This window comes from Chamaea fasciata, unplaced genomic scaffold, assembly GCF_029207755.1.
Source record: "Chamaea fasciata isolate MVZ Bird 193981 ecotype frontalis unplaced genomic scaffold, bChaFas1.0.hap1 SCAF_4, whole genome shotgun sequence".
Lineage (NCBI taxonomy): Eukaryota > Metazoa > Chordata > Aves > Passeriformes > Sylviidae > Chamaea > Chamaea fasciata.
The window spans coordinates 31,343,589-31,361,149 of NW_027094089.1; the positions used below are offsets into that span (position 1 = coordinate 31,343,589).

The window sequence follows — 17,561 nt, forward strand, 5'->3', positions numbered from 1 at the left end:
TTGACACATTGGTATAAAAATAGAAAGTAATCTTAGGGGGTCTGTAACAGAGCAGTTTATATTGAAAGATAAGCTTATCTAGATACAAGATGAAAGGTTTTTTGTAAGCTAGTAATGAATATGTCTGCATATGGACAAGGAGAGACATTGTATCAGTACCTTTGCTGCATTTCTTTCCCAGTAGTATCAAGAAGAGCCCTAATGAAAACTCTGCTTTTTATCTGCTTTAATGTTGCTAAGCATTGGATGATGACTCAGTACTGGATAAGTATTAAGAGCTGTACTCATCTGGATGGATCTTCAGTTTGCCTTTAAAAACAGAACAAAAATCCTACCCTGCCTAATCAAAAATAACCAAGAAATTAAAGGGTGCCTCCATAGGAAGTGTGGTGGTTGCTGTTACCTAATGTGAAATTTCTGGTAGATGTAGTTATTATTTTCATTTGCATATCCTCTTTACCAGTGCCCCAGTCAACCACAAAACATTTTGGATTGTATTCTGGAGTCCATGTGACGACTGCATTAGTTCCCTGGCTTTTGACATGGATTTGACCAGGCAAGTCTGTGAACAAATATACAAATTAAAGGTCAATAAACAAGAAAGCAGTTTTCTCCCCCATTGTTCTTTCTTTCTCCCTTTTCTTCTGTTTTTTTTTTTTTTAAGATTATTCATTAAGCAGTTATCATGGGAAGTGACTCACTTATCATAGTAAGGTTTACACTAGTATTTCAATGGAGGAAACTTAGCATTTACTATTTTGCACAGGTGTCTGGGAGCTACAGTGTTGATTGCTGTTCAAGACTTTTCCTGATTTCTGATTGTTTGAAATTAAGTGGCTATTCCAAGCCTCAGGAAGAAGTCTAAGGGTGCTGCTAAATAACCTCCTGTGAGCCACCAGTAGCTGCTATATGTAGCGTAACTCTGAGATAGTGCTTGCCTAAACAGGGGTGAAGGAGAAGAGGCTAATGAGAGATCATAGCTAGATGATTTCAAATTCCATATATTTTGGATTTTCTGAAAGGATATCGAAGATTCTGATACTTTAAAAGACAGAGTATTAAAGTAAGAAAGACCTTCTGACTGACACTAAGGAGGGAAAAGGGCAACCTGCCGTTTTGAGATAAGAAGTGGACCTTGTGTGAGACATAAACATTTTCCATTTTATCTCCTGTCTGGAAATGAATACAAGAAAGGCAGATTAATTTTGAGGGAGCTGTGGTTGTCTGATGGAGCTGGGGCTGCCTGAGATGGCTGGGGTTGTTAAGCCTGGAGAAAAGGAGGCTCAGGGGAGACCTTATCACTCCCTACACCTGCCTGAAACGAGGCTGTAGGCAGGTGGGGACTGGTCTCTTCTACCAAGCTATGAGACACAGAACAAGAGACACAGTCTTAAGCTGTGCCAAGGGAGGTTTAGGCTCAGCATTAGAAGGAATTTCTTCACAGAGAGATTGGGCCTTGAAATGGGCTGTGCAGGGAGGTGGTGGAATCACTGTCCCTAGAGATGTCTAAGAGAAAAGTGGATGTGTCACTTTAGTGCCATGGTCTTATTGAGAGGGTTGTCAGGTGGACTCAGCGATTTCAGAGGACTTTTCCAAACCAGTTGATTCTGTAAAGAAAACTGCTGTAATAGCTGAGAAAAAGTTGTGTGTGCTGAGAAGGAATTTATCTTAAGAATGCACTTAATGTATGTATCTTTTCAGTTATTCATGACAGATACAGAGAAGCTGCACTGAAGTACAATCAAACAGAAACAGGCATCCAGAGAAAGCCATGAAATACAGGCTCAGAGGCTCGGTAGACAACTAATTGTCAGTCAAAAGGTGGCCTGAAGTGGTAGGATATATTTTATCAGACTAGAGCAAAAGGACTGAAATGTAAGGGCAAAATCAAATTGTTACCTCTTTGGAAGGAAAAGGAGAACAGCATGAGGGGAGTGTTAAAAAATTCTGGATAAGCAATAATTTGCAGCTATCTGAAGATCAACAAGGGTACCTGCAAATTTATTGTGATTGCTATAGCTTAATAAAAGAAAAAACCCTTATTTTGTAAGAGAGGTTCTTCTTCTATTGCCGTAACTACACCTCAAGACTATAACACATGAAACTAGCTTATACTATAAGGAAGACATTGTACAGTAAGTTTTTTTCTTTAAATGAAAATACTGTCTATTTAGGCCTGAGAAAAGCTTACATCTTCATTAGAATGTGACATGTACATCCTAATGTGATGTGTACCTCCTATCTATTCCCTTTCCTAGGTGCCAGTTAGAGTAACACTGAAATAAAGGACAGAAACAGGTCTCTTAATACTTATTTAGCTCAAGAACTTACACTTTCACATAGTTCTGTGAACGTTTTTTAGACCACTGGCACCTACTTGATATTGAGGACAGTTCATAAACCACTTTCCTAAGTGGATCCAGCGCATGGTACTTTCTCTAGCTTGACAGAGAAAGAGGTGCTAAAATGAACACTGAATTGCTAGCCTGTTAACTTCTACTGAAGTGTCTTCTTAAGAAACAATTCTGACTCCAAATATGTAAAAATATTAGCCTAATATATATTCAAGAGAGTGCTTTCACCTATCCCAAAGTTTGTCAAAAAGTAACCTCAGAGGTTGTTCATAAATCTTCCCCACCATTATGGTGAATAGATAATAAGGTAAGTACCTTTTACAGAGAATTCTGGGACAATGTAGATGGCTCGTGGAGATTCTCCTGCTTCATTATAGGCAGAAATATTAAATCTATAGTAAGCCATGGAGATATTAAGAAGAATTTTTCTGTCTTTGAGAGAGATGTGATTTGGTGGGTGGCTGCAACTGTTGGGTATTCTTTCCACATTAACAAAATATCCAAGGACATTCTCACTTTGTGCTACCTAGTGAGGGGAAAAACATTATTCTATAAATGCTGTTATGTCCCTTGCAGAAAATCAAGAGGAATTTATTTGTATAAACAAAATGTAACCTTTAATGATTGGGATATAATCATACTGTTTTAATTAGGGAATTAGGAAGCAATGAAGCAAAGCATTTCCTTAAAATTAAGAGCATGCTTAAATTGAGAAGATTTAAGTATAGGATTAAGAATTTTCCTCAACTGAGATCTTAGTTATGTGCAAGCAATTAGTAATAACAGCAGTGAAACAGCTGTAACATTCTCTACATTTCAATGGAACATATCCCTCATTATCAGGAACTTGAAAGTTAATGAGAGGTGTTTAATTGAAATTTAACCCTCTGGTTATCCTCATCTACTAGGGGTTGGTTAGGTATGTAGTCTCTTTAAAGAGAAATGCTAGTAATTATGCTACCAATTTGGAACATGTTAAATATCCATTGGTAGAAATTTCTGGTGGTGGTTCACTCATTATTTTACTGTAATAATCTTAATAAGAGATTGGAAAATGAGTACACAGAAATGGAAATTATTGTAATATAGGCAGAACATTAATACATGACAACCTGTAAATTCTTCAAGGATTATTTCTGATATCAAGATTGTCAGTTATTTCTGGCACAAAATTTATAGTGTGTAGATACCATGTGTTGGGTTAACCGGAGCCGCAGGAGAAGAGCCTCATGCTATCATGGTCAGCAAATCTCGTTTATTTCAGGTAGCATACACACATTTATATCTTCTATAATCAACTCATACATATTGCAAAAGTTAAGCTCAGGATTGGTGCTCAGACTAAAAGTCAGCTACGCCTCTTTCTACATTTCTTTGTGGTTACATAGTTTGAGTAAGTTTTTGTTTTACCGTGCTTCTCCCTCGTATCTTTCAGCTACAAGGTCTTGTTATCGTATTCCAGCTGTGCTCAAGGACATACGAAGCTTACTGCCTTGCTGGTTTTCATGAGAGTGCCTGTGTGCTCAGCAAAGCTCTCTCATGTCTACGTGACCTTTTGCAGCTAGCCAGTTATCAATCACACTCTCCACAACCATGAAGCTGTGAGGCTGGGTTATCTTAATGAAATAATTGGATAATTTTGGAGTAACATCGGCAGGAAGACATTTAATAATTTAAAAGGCAGAGACATGTCTTGTGAGGAATTTCAGATGAAGCTGGAAGCTCTTAAAATGAAAACATGTTTTTCCCTGGAGAAGAAGGAAAGTTTTAGTAATTTTTCAAGATTATAAGTTGATGTAATTTTTACTTGTTAGTTTCTTGCAGCTAAATCATCACCATATAGATACAATGAATTCTGCAGCAAGTATAGAAAATCCAATGCCTTTCACGTATCAAGTGCAGACTGAATACAATGAGAAAGTCTGTTTTTTCCTGCAATGCAATAAATAAATAGCATATACATAACAGAAGTTATCCAGACTCAAAGTGAGCCTTACCTCCCACTTGAGAAGAACACTTCTTCTTCCTGGAGAGACTTGTGTAGTTATATTATATGATATTCTTGGCTTGGTCATAAGTTCTGGAAAACATGGAAAAAGATGGAGACGTGCACTCAGATTAATAATTCTGATGTTCATTTTTTCAAGAGGGTCTGAAAATGCTATTCCATATGACACAGAATTTGGAGAAATCTTTACATTCATACTTACTACCAGTAGGATGCACTACATTTCACTTACTGTGAGGGACCAAAATCTCTTTGCTCCAAACGCAAACACAGCTGAGACCATCCTTGGTTATGCATCTGAGCTGAACAATGTATGAAGACATAGCATTTACATTTGAAATGGTGACACTGACATTGCTTCCTAGAGACACCTAAAAAAGAGAATCATTTATGTAACAGCAATAAAACATTATCTTATATTAATTGTTTTCTCAGCCTAAGACCAGTCTTCTGACTCAACTGAAAGTAGAGGTTCCTGTCATCAAATAGGAATTATTGCACATTTTAGTCAAGGTATTTTCATTCTTTTTCATGGACTTGTTCTGCTCACTCAGGACACCAAGTACCCTGGTCTAAATATTAATTTTAAAATTATTAGACATTACATATACTAAAAAAATAAAAATTTACCTAACTCTGAGCCTTGTTAACATTCTCAAGAACAAGAAGTCAAGGGAAAACTAAATATAAAAAAAGCCCTTATTTTTAAAAATGTCATTATGTCTGAATAGATCCACATGGCTGATGTCTTAAACAACATGTTTGGATTGAATGTGTGGCTGCCTACATGCCTTGGCATGGCAGAAGAGATTTGCATCTGCAGCTGATGATGGCACTGGAACCCCAGTAACTATACAGGGAATGGAGTTTTTCTTGAAACAAAGACATCACCCATGTCTAAGGAAAACCCTGAGCTGAAAAATACAGAGAAAATAAGAAAAAATATGATAGGAAACTGTGGTTATCACTTAAACACTCCCCTAAACCCGCCCCCCCCCCCCAAAAAAAAAAGCAAAGCTCCATTGTAAGGAAACCAGCTCTTTCAATTCCTGCAGTACTTTATTTTTAAATTAAAGTTAATTAATTAACTTCAGTGGGAGTGTGCTCACCTCCCTCCCCTCCATCCTGACCTTTATTTCCTGTAATCCTGATCAAGTGATTACCACTATCAGCAGTCATAACAGCTGTGTCTGGACCAGCATCAGACTCAAAGTCGATTTGGGGCAGGCAGATGAAAGAAGACATGAAAGACAAGGGCTAATTTTAACAGTTCATCCACCTAATCATAGTTCTGGTTAAGATTTGAGTCAGGTCAGCTTCGGAAGAAACTATTATTTGAAGTGAGCATGCACATATATCTTTAGGTGTCTCGTCTTACCCTTTAAATAGTGGACAGCCCACAGCCTCTCCTGCACAGCAGTGGGCTATACAACAGGATCTCTTGAGCAAGGACACTTCTTAACCTCTTAAGGTTACTCCTCAAGGACGAGAGAGTATTCATCTCAGCAGATACTTGATATGTGAATTGGAAATTAATACACTGAAAATTTTAAATCTCAGTTAAGCGATACAAAGGATTGATTGTGCACATATAATCCTTTAGACATAAAGTGTTGAACAGGTCTGGGACTAAGTCTGGATCCAGAAGCAACTAAACTTGCAGGGGGTCTGAGAAGAATTTTAGAATGCAAGGGGACCTTTTTTTAAGTATCATGACCCAATTAAAAGGTCTCCCTTACAGTTCTATCTGACTCTATTCTCTATGAAGTAATCAAGGGCTTCTTGCCATCTACTCTTGTTAAACCCCTGTCACATTTACTATCAAACTTTGCTAGATTTCTGCTTTGTCTCAATAAACAAATGGCTACTTCTTTCTTTTGAGTGAACAGTATTACTCTGCCCCTGACAGCTTCATATAATTTTGCTAACAGAAAATGCTTTGTCACAAAAAAATCCCATTACCCACAATAGTACAGAAAGACTCCAAATCTCTACAGAGCAAGAGGGAAGTGGAATGGATTTAAAACCCAAATGTTAAACTACATTTCAGGTACATTTATCCTACTCTTGATAACCACTGGCTTCATACATCCTCTGTGCATGTATGGCCATACTCACTTAGTCACCTCCAAGTGTAGCCTTTGTTTAAATTATTAGGAAGAGATTACAGCCTAAATTCATAGCATCAGTTGGGACCTGGGGGATAATGTTATGACCTGCATTCTTCACCCATTCACATCACCCAGTGTGGCTGTCTCTACCAGTCCTTCACAGTACTCATGTGAATCTTCCATCTCCCCTGTCTCCAAAACCTGTGGGCCATGCATTTGTACTGCCCTTAACCCTCTGCTCTTCCACATGCCACATACCAGACTGTCTGACCGTGGTTGTCTGTCTATTGCACTACTGTATGGGCCATGCATGGGTAACTGGCTGCCCTAGGATGGTCTAGGACTTGTATGTGAGTGAGACCATTCCAAGACTTTGCATGTTCTTTGTACTAAAACAAAACATTTCTTATGTGGGCCTCTCAAAGTACATCTTCTGAAGTGGCCAAATAAACCAGTAGTCGGCTGCAAGAGAAATGGCAACAGTCTTCTGAGACAAAAGGAAGAAAAGGGATGTAGTGAAAAGGGAGATTTTTGCAGTAAAAAGGAGGCAAAGAGGCTCCTGGGTGAGGAGAGTTTCCCAGGAAGTGGGGACTATTGCTATTTAAACAGTTTTCTTCTTGGGGTTATGTTCTACTTGATAAATGCATATTTAAAACATGATAAATACATACAAAAATAACAGAGCTTGAAAAACAGACAATTTTAGGGACTTAGTGATACAAATCATGCATACATGCCTGCTTGCTGGAGAAGCCTTTTCTTGAGATGCTGCATGGGAAAGGGCAGGAAAAGCAGTCATTGCGGCTACATGCAGACATTATTGAAATTATGACTGATTTTCCATCTCTTACACATTCCCTTTAGCTTTGTGCTGCTCTGTTGCTGTGCCATGTTGCATGTCCTAAAATGCATCTGGAACTGATCTGTATCCCACAACATTCTTCTCTCCAAATTGGATAGTGATGGATTTGGTAGGTAAACTGTTATGTGGATTAGGAAGTGGCTGGATGGTTGCATCCGGAGGGTAGTGTCAGAACCCCAGTGGACATCATTGACAAGATGTGACCATCAGGGGTCCACAGTGGGTGTGATCAATGTTATTTAATATGTACAGTAATGACTTAGAGGGGTCAAGTGCACCCTCTGAGCATTTGCAGATGACCCCAAGCTGAGAGGTGCTGCTGGCACTCCTGAAGGATGGGATGCCATACAGAGGGACCTGGACAGGTGGATCAGGTCCTCCAGAGGTGGATCATGAGAACCTCATGGGGTTTAGAAGACCAAGTGCTGGTGCTGCACCTGCGTCAGAGCAATCCCTGGTATCAACACAGGCTGGGGATGGACAGATCACAGCAGCCCTGCCCAGAAGGACCTGGGGGTGCTGGAGGGTGAGAGGCTGGACATGACCCAGCCATGGGCACTGACAGCCCAGAGAGCCAAACGTGCCCTGGGCTGCATCCAGAGCAGTGCGGGCAGCAGGGCCAGGGAGGGGATTCTGTCCCTCTGCTCTGCTCTGCTGAGAGCCCACCTGCAGTGCTGCATCAGCTCTGGGGTTGTTACTGAACAGTCCTGTGAGAAGACATCTATGCAGCACTGGAGGAAGGTGCTGGAAATTCTTTTAACTTCAGCACAGTAGAGCATGACTCCTATATTTGTTGTTAGTGCTTAATTTTGTACATACAGTGCTTAGTACAAATACCAGAGATTAATGTGGCCTTGTGCTAACTCCCTACATCTGTGACTAACAAAACTTGTTCCAGTTAATGCTTTCTTGTTTACTTTTATCAGTGATTTAATATGTACTAAACAATATCTTCGTTTAGAGAACAAGAATTGTGTGTCAGAGCAAAGAATGATAGATAAGAGGAGTACATTGTGACCTGATTACACACTTGACATACTCCCAAGGAGAAAAGGTTCGTCAGAAGATCTGGAACCATATCCAAACAACTGGAAATAATTAGCAAAAATGCGTGTGTTCAGGAAATATGAAAATACAGTAGTTTCAGAAGTATAACCTGGTCTCTTAGGTTACTGGGCATGCATGCTTTGTAGAGATTCACACACACATTCAGCAGTAATGAAATAATGTCAGCTTCCTAATCTAACAAGTTTGATGGAGAGTTTATTTCCCAACTTTCAGGGACAGGGTTCCCAGCACAGCCAGGATAGGGACCTGTTGGAATGAATCCAAAGGAGGGCCACCAAATAGTTTAGTGGGATGGAGTACCTCTCCTGTGAGGAAAGGCTGAGAGAATTGGTATTGTTCAGCCTGGAAAAGAGAAGGCTTTGGGGAGGCCTTATTGTTGCCTTCCAGTACATCAAGAGGTCTTACAGGTAAGATGGGGCAAGACTATTTTCAAAAGCATGTAATGACAAGACCAGGGGCAATGGCTGTAGACTGAGTAGGTTTAGATTAGATATTAGGAAGAAATTCTTCACTGTGAGGGTAGTGAGGCACTGGAACAAGGAATTTGTGGATGCTCCATCTCTGGAAGTGTTCAAGGTCAGTTTGGATGGGGCAACCTGGTCTGTGTGGCCCTGCACACGGCGGGGCTGGTTGGAACTACATGATTGTCAAGGTCCTTTCCAACCCAAACCATTCTATGATTCTATGTATTACAGGGAAATTATTTCTCTTATTTTCAGAGTAGGAAATCTGGAATACTTGCACAAATCAAAAGTAGGTTAAGGATGAATTATTACCTTAAAAAACAAAGCAACCTGATCTGTTTGAAATGTAATGATACCAGCTAAAAGAGTAATTTTGTAAATCACTGAAAGTATGATTTTGACCTGAGTTTATATGGCATTTCTGATATTCAGCTTTTGATTCACTGGTAGTTGTAGTGTCTCACTGGTAGGTTAATGGACCAGCTAACATGCTATTATTCTATTATTCTATTTTACTTTGTTTAAAGCTACTATTCCTTCTTTCCCAAACATTTCATGATTTGTTAGAACCAAACTAAGGTGTCTTACAGGTCTGCTGTCTGCAGTGGGATCTGCCTCCAAAGTGACTCCTTGATGTGCCACCTTGCAATCCTTGTGCTGCATGAAATATGTTCAGCTGAGCTGACATTGAGGCACCTCATGTTCTCATGAGATTGTCACATGGAGGTACTTACCAGTGTCCATGGAGCAGATTCTGTGAGTGCCTCTCTGTATCTCAGCTCATATGGTGCAAGAGCTGTGGCCAGGTCCCATTTTACTATCAATTGGTTTGTGATCTGATAAGCATTTATGTTAGATGGTGACAAGCACTTTCCTAAAATGGGGGATATAAAGCTGTTAAAAATGGAAGTAGGACAGCTTTGGTGATTATGTCTGTTGAGTGTGGTCTATAAAAATTAGAAGACTTGGCACAGAATACTAAATACTCTGAGACTCCAAAAAAACCTGGAAATCATTAATTACCAAAACTTTACGGTATCAACAAAATACTGTTTTTCCTCTTGCCTTTCTTTTGTGAATACTTCTACTGATTTCAGGAATGCTCTTTTTCTAGGCAGTTACTATTCTGAGTGGGGCTGAAAGGCAAAATCAAAATGTCAAGAGTACCTGTAATCACGACTAGTATAAAAAATACCCAGAATCTTTAAATAAGTGCAAATATACTTTCATCTTCTTCTCCAATAAACCCAATGTGGCCAAAAGTCTTCCATAAAGGTTATATTGATAATTTGTGTTGTACAGGTATTAACCCCCAGCAGTGAGGAGCATTGGTTTTTCTTGGACCATGATTAGTCTGAGCAGACGAAGTTTTGTGAAGCTCTTAACATTAGTTCAGTGACCAGATAGGTAGGGAACCTTAAATAAATATCTTAAGGGCATAATAAATAGACCTGCTTTTTCATGTATTTCCTGTAGCACTGTGTAATGGGTAAGTGGCCTTAGAAAAGAGTTGAATTTTGAAAAGGCTTCTCAAAATTCTAATGCCCTATATCAAGGATTCCTTAGGAGCACAGTACTGAGTCAATCTGCTTTTTGCAAACCAATATAAAGAAATTCAGAAAGCCAACAAAGAGAGCATAGAAAGCTGGTTAAGTATGGTATAAAAATATTACTAAGTATTTTTCTGGATATGAATATTAAATATTCCCTCCTCCCATAAAACCCTCCTCCCATAAAACATGATAGACTTCTGTTATTAACCTCATTCAAGGAAGTCAAACTGTATCTTATCTCTCTGAATCAGTAAAAATAGCATGAGTTATTTTGGGAGCTGATATTTTGGAAATAATCTTTACAGACTGCAGCTTTCGCCGGGCACTGCAGTAACACAACTTGTGAAGACGCCATACCTGCTTTGCTTGGTAAAACTGAGATGTTCTTTCCTTTTGCACAGGTGCCATGGGCATATTTCACTGCTATCCAAATGGACACAAATCTCTCAATGTAGAGATTCCTTCGTTCTATTGTGATGGAAGGCGATGATGTTTGTCGTTTAAAAGGTGTTCGTATTTTGTTCCTTCAGAGAAAAGGAAGCAGAATGAAAAATATTATATTGTATTATAGTTATTCTTTCCTCCCCTGTCCAAGAAAGCAAAATTATAGCAATTGATAACTTTCCAGATACTGCTACAAGTAATTCCACCTCTGGAAATCTTGAAGGTTCACCTTGAGCAGCTTGAAACAGCAAGATAATTCCAGCACCCCAGTAACCCTAGCAAATTTAAACATGCAAATCCTTGTGTTGTGTGATGGAGAACAGTTGAATTCCTTAAACTTTTAAGGCACAGCATGATACAACAAGATCCGTATGACCTCCTTTTGTACTTACAGTGGGATATATAGAGCATTTTGAAGGTATAAAATTAGGTTAGAAATTAATAAAGCCTTCTCTCCCATAACAGAGGCACCCAAATTCCTTTTGAACAGCAAAATTTCCCAGTTACATGAATCTGAATTACCATAAAGTTATGAAAAACCTGTTATGAGTTATATGCCTATTTTCTGACTTGTATTCCTGCAAATCATCAGAGTGAAATATCAAAGATATTTAAATGTCACCTGAGTCCTCAGCCCTGTCTATTTCTCCTGGTATACCTAATACACACAGCACAGGAAGTCCAGGAGTTTTAATGCCTTACATACAATTTCGCTGCCTATTTTTTTTCCTGTCTCTCTCATTTAGTCTCTGCCATACACAGAAAAAATTTTTCCAAGGTTAAAATTGGCAAGTTCAGTGTTCTTAAGGAGATGGTCTAGCATGCTAATTGCCTAGCTATGCATTTCAAGCATTAAATTACACACATCATAATTCAATATTTAATACCTGAGAAAAACTACTTGAAGGTTTCCCTGTCTTCTGCTTCAGGCTAGTTGTGAATCATCCATTAAAATTTCAAAGCGTGATTTTGAATTCTTGGTTGGAACTTTTCTGTGGGAGTGTTTATCTTTAATCTTTTTCTTCCTGACAACTAAATCATAAGGAGCAAGGACAAGGAACTATTACAACTTCAAACTGATGTTACATGCAGGAAGGGGTGATACCCTGTTCTAGGCAATCTAAAAACCCTTTCACATGTGGGTTTTTTTCTTTCCTTTTAACCCAATAGAGGAGGAGATAGGAAGTTTGTGCTCAAGACCACCAGGTGGGAGCTTAGGAGACTGAGGTTGAAGTCCTGACTGACTTGGAAACATCCATGTCTCTTCCAGGGAATTGTCTCCCTCTTCCCCTACTGACATCCTCTTTCAATCTTTTTTCTGCCTTGTCTGTTCATGACATCAACCCTGCAGCCTGGGAACAGCACAGTCTGGTTTTGGCTTAGGACTTCAAGGGCGACTGGCTTACAAATATTTCAACTGATAACATCTCTTCAGAAACAGAGCTGTTTCACAAATGTTTCTGTCCTTCCAAAAAGCTTGGATTCCTTGAAGTCCCAAGAGGCAAGACAGAAAATGCAGTGGAATTTGGCGCTTATTGCAAATTGGAGTCTGCTGCTACCTCCAGTGAGAAAATATTGAAGCTGAAGGGGGGAGTAACCTCAGCCTTGAGGTGGTTGCTTTGCTCCTCTGCAATTTGAAGATGATCACCCTGGGGAATTTCCCAGTGTGGTGACATTTTCTTAGCTTTAGAGGATGCTTCTAACCACAGCTCATTTCTAATGACAAGGGGTGGTTATGTGGCAAAATAATCAGCAATGAATATCAGAATATACCAACGGCATACAGTGTTGTACTCTATGTACCCCATGATACAGTCTCATGGCAAAGATCATGTCTTCTGATCTCACATCTCTATTTCTGAACATGCCCCTAATCTCATGGGAGATTCCAGACATCTAGATATAAATTGAGGAAATCCAATTTTGTAATGCAGCTGCAACTGAAGATACCATTTGAGATAATCAGCTCAAAATTAACCCTACAAATTCATTCCATCTGTGAAACCACTACTTGATAATTCAGAAAGTATGCTACATCTGACATCTTCTTGGGTACATGTTATAACAAAATATATAATACATAAAATAAAAGCTTAATGTCGGTTTATGTTTGTGCGTTTTGTTTTAATTTTTTTTTTTTACTTTGAATATATCTGTGTCGAATAGTCAATAAAACTGAATAGCTGCAAATAAAGGTTATTGAGCAAGCTGATCTTTGGCAATAATGCATTAAACAGTGTGTTGGAGGCATGGTAAGATGTACAATGATTTTGTATTGGGTTAGCATGACAAGGTTTTGGGAGCAGGGAGCAGATTGCTACAGAGGTGGCTCCTGTGAGAAGCTGCAATAAGCTTTCTCCATGTACAGCAAAGCCAGTTCTAGGTGACCTCAGGACTGACCCTCTGCTGGCCAAGGCTGAGCCCACCAGCCATGGTGGTAGTGCCTCTGGGATAATGTAGTTAAAAGAGGAAAAAACTGCTGCACAAGAGCAGCTGGCAGAGAGGAATGAGAACATGTGGGAGCAGCAGAGAGCAGCCCACACTGGAGAAGGTTTGCAGGGCTTGTGAACCCTTGAGGGACCTGCTTTGGAGCAGGCTGCTCTTGAAGGGTTGGCACCCCATGGAAAGGACCTAGCCTGGAGAAGTTCATGAAGCAATGCAGCCCCAAGAATTCATATTGGAGGAGTTCATGATGGACTGACTCCTGTGGGAGGATTCCCATGCTGGACCAGAGGAAGAGTCAGAAGAGAAAAGAAGTGATAGATACAACATGTAATTGACTGATCAAAATCTTATTTCCTGTTCCCCCACAATGCTGGGGTGGAGGGGGTAGAGAATTCAGGAGAAAAGTTAAGCCCAGTAAGAAGAAAAGTATAGGGTGAGGGGGTGAGGGCAGAGAAGGGGAAGGTGTTTCAAATTTTAGCCTTATTTCTCATTATTCTACTCTGATTTGAATGTTAATAAACTACATTCATTTCCCAGGTCAGATCTGTTTTGCCCATGACAGTAAACGCTGAGAGATCACTTCCTGTCCTTATCTCAACCCATGACCATTTGCCATATTTTCTCTGCCCTGTTGGGGCTGAGGAAGGGAGGGATGGAACGGCTTTTGTGATGTCTAGCCAAAATCAACCTACCACTCTCTTACCAAGCTCTTACAAATCAATAGGTATTGATGAGAAGTGATGAAAGATATTGACCAGCATTGTTTAACAACCCATAACATGATGAAATACACTAGAGCAAAACTCTGTCAGGTGGAAATCACATCTAACCGCAATAAGAGCTTTTTGTTTTCTGAGATTACTTTTCAGACTTACCATTGTAAGTATACAGTATAATTAACTGTATTTGCAGCACTAGGTAATGGCAGCCAGGTACAGGTTAGATCCTCACTTAATTCTTTGTAACACACCAATTCGTTGTCCCAATCTGGAAGATGAAAACATGTGCACTGGAAAAGACCTATCACAGGCAATCATTAACTGACTCAAAAGGACTATGAGTAATGAAACCAAATAAAAACCGGCTAGAACTGGTCAACTAGACCCTAGAATTGCTTCAAAACCGTCAATCTCTTTTTGAAGTTCAGAACTACACATTATTGCTGGATAAAACAGTATTACTTTTATACTGCCAGCTTTATAAAGAACGCATTATAAAACAGGAGGAGCATAGGTTTATGTATAAAATCACTTGTTATTTATTTTAAAAAGAGAAATATGGGGCTTTTTTTTTGCAAATGAACATACTGTTTTTTCAGTTGATGTGAAACTAAACACTGATGACATTATTAAAGGAGCTTGTTTTTTTCTTTAGTGTTAAGTTTATGTCAGTATTTCAAAATCTCATCAGAAACGCTAATGACAAAATACAACTGTTATTCTTCTTTTACTTTGTGTTTTACTGTCTGAACTATCTGTTCAGAAGAATCAGTCATGCTGTCTCAAAGTACCACCTAAAGGACTTTTGAAAAGGACTCTGATTTTTTTGTTGTTGTTTTTCAGAAAAGTAGACAATGATCTAAACAGGCATAGGATGCTTAGGGTGAATTTTTCCTGATGAGTAGAGTCACATAGTTCATACCTGTTTGGTTTAACAAGTTGCTGATAGGCCTAACAATCTTGAATCAGAAGTGTTTTGCTATGTGATAAGTAAATACAAATATGTCTGGAGCAGGTGCTGTAGCACAGTTATGGTATCTCATAACCTAGGTTATAATCAGTCCTCTTGTCCTTGTTTCTTCCTACAACCTGAGTTACAAAGTATCCTTGGCATGCTTTTCATCATTGAGATGGCAGATGCTTATTTAAGTTAAAAGGTCTTTTGGAAAAAAAAGTGTGTCAAATGAGTATAGCACTGACTTTAATACCCTCACCTTAGGACACTTTTTTTCTCATACTAAATGAAATAACGCTTTTCTAATAAAGTTATGCTGCTTCAGTTCAGGAGTGTACCGGTTCCTTTCAGGAAGGTGGAGATCATGTCTTCCTTATTTCCATAGCAGTGTGAAATATTACAGAATTCGTTGTTTTTCTAGTCTGACCACCAAACCACATCTTTGCCTCCTCACCAATGAACATGGTGTCTGTCAACAGCAGGGAAAACAGTAACAGCTCCCACATTCTTCTCCTGTTCTACTCTCAATTAAACTTTACACTTACTTAGAGTTTCTCTATTGTTTTGAAGAAAGACCTGAAAACCAGACCTTTTTGGAACTACTGCAATACTTCATGTCAAGACATTGGTAATATGCTGCTCCTGAAACTATTTGAAACAAGTTCTATTAACTCAGATCTACACGGTGTCTACCATGATGCAGACCTGTCTTTGCTTACAGAGGAACAGGGTTGTAGTGCTCCTCATGCTCTACGTTTCACAAAATCCCCCTGTCTTTCTCTATGAGATTATGGTATTAGAGCATACAAAGAAAAAAAATAGTAGATCTTGTGTGTGGAAACAGTGTATTAGCTCAACTAACACCCCAATGCACCCTCCTACTCCAAATACACTGAAGTTCTACATTACTTTCCCCTGATGAATATAATGAATCTTACACACTTTTATTTTCACTTGTCCTGTTTGTGGATATTAGTGTCCACATGCACATCCATTTTTATTCTAGTGCTTTCTTTGTTTTACTGTACTGCTCCACCTTAACATGTATATTATGAATTCTTCCCAGACCTAGCATAGATACTAGGTGTATAATGACTGTGCTCCAAGAACTATGCAAAGAAAGAAAAAATAATTTCTTTGTTCTGAAGAAAACACAGCTCAGTTTCTCCACTAAAAAAAACCCCAAACCAACCAACAAAACAAACCCCATACCACCCACCTTTAATGTTTTTCACTCTAGAACTTTCTGTTTATCTTCCTGAGCATCTGGTTTTCTCACTAATGATGTAGTGGATCTTAGTCTGGCAGGTTAATTGCAGGGACTAGAAAATTATCCATGGCTAATTTCAGAAGAACATAGTCCTCCCGCAGGCGCCTTGCCCAGTGTCACGGTGTACTCAGGAACCTGTCATCTCTGCTGTGTCTGTTAGCAAGCAGAATGTTCCTGCCTGCCATAAATCCAGCACAAAGTACATCAGATGACCACCCACTGCTCTGCAATACTCTATCAGAATGTGTTGTACTGTTCCTTCTCGCCAGCATCAGTAATTCCCCAGTTAAATGGGAAGCAGACATATCCGTCACATATAAACACAGAGGTCTTTTCAAAGGGGCTGCTTGCGATGCGCTGGCATCACAGCCTGCGGGTGAGCCCGGTCGTACCCTGCCGTCACCCGGACACACCTGCCAGTGCTGCTCGGGACTGGTTTTCCTTTTGGGAAAGGCTTTTAGGGGCGATGCTTCCCAGCGCCGGCGGGAGCCCTCGGCAGCGCTCAGCGCCCGCGGGAGCGCGGGCACCGCGGCGCCACCCGAGCGATCCACCGAGCGATCCACACCCACCTGGCAGCTGCCGGCAGAACGGAGAGTCCCAGTCCGCGCAGCGGCAGGAGTCTGGGGACGCCAAAGAGGAAGAAAAAAAGAAAAAAACAAAACAAAACAAACAAACAAACAATAAAAAAAGGGAATTGATGGTCAAGACAACCATAAAAGAAACAGGCAAAATGTTGCTGGTGGTTGCTTCTCCTACTCACAGAGCTTAATGCGGTCACGATTTTGTTCATATGGCCTCAATCCTTGAGCAGCACTAAGAATCTTTACTGTTCATAAGAGGCAGTAAGCTGTGCAGTATATGAAACTCACCTCTAACAAGTAAAAAGATAGCTGCCAGCAGAGAGCTCTTCATCTTCTCTGTAGAGTAGCATAGTGATTACCATCAACATTACGCTGTCTTCAGTCTATTTTTCACACTTCCTCTTCAAACTTCCTATTCATTCTAACACCTATGCTGCTACTGGCTGAACACAAGTAAGGAGTTTGCTAATGACAATGGGAAGGACACTTGAGCTCTGTGTTATTAATTGTACTTAGAAAATTCTAAAAGTCCTTCTGGAAAACAGGAACTCTCCACCCCAGTTTTTGTAAGCACTCACGGTGAGATTCTTCACAGTGTCTGCCGTATCAGCAGTGCAAACTGAATTAAGTTTACAGGTACTTCAAACTCCTTTGAAAACCCTAGCTGTCACTGCAAATTAGAGATATTCAGTACCAGTAAGGAGGAAGTCCAGGTCTTTGACTGAGC

At 39.7% G+C, this 17,561-nt stretch overlaps 1 protein-coding gene across 1 annotated transcript in view; it reads right to left on the minus strand.

Moving 5' to 3' along the window:
- The window catches only part of LOC136288867 (interleukin-6 receptor subunit beta-like), a 30,065-nt gene extending 12,900 nt beyond the window's left edge, over positions 1 to 17,165 (minus strand). The window contains exons 1-9 of the mRNA XM_066182374.1: positions 17,123 to 17,165; positions 16,823 to 16,873; positions 14,185 to 14,296; positions 10,778 to 10,944; positions 9,602 to 9,741; positions 4,595 to 4,733; positions 4,352 to 4,434; positions 2,670 to 2,880; positions 404 to 562 (exon numbers count right to left, since the gene is read on the minus strand). Coding sequence (XP_066038471.1) covers positions 404 to 562; positions 2,670 to 2,880; positions 4,352 to 4,434; positions 4,595 to 4,733; positions 9,602 to 9,741; positions 10,778 to 10,944; positions 14,185 to 14,296; positions 16,823 to 16,873; positions 17,123 to 17,165 — 1,105 coding nt within the window. The remainder of the gene's footprint in view (positions 1 to 403; positions 563 to 2,669; positions 2,881 to 4,351; positions 4,435 to 4,594; positions 4,734 to 9,601; positions 9,742 to 10,777; positions 10,945 to 14,184; positions 14,297 to 16,822; positions 16,874 to 17,122) is intronic.
- Positions 17,166 to 17,561: the final 396 nt, after the last annotated feature.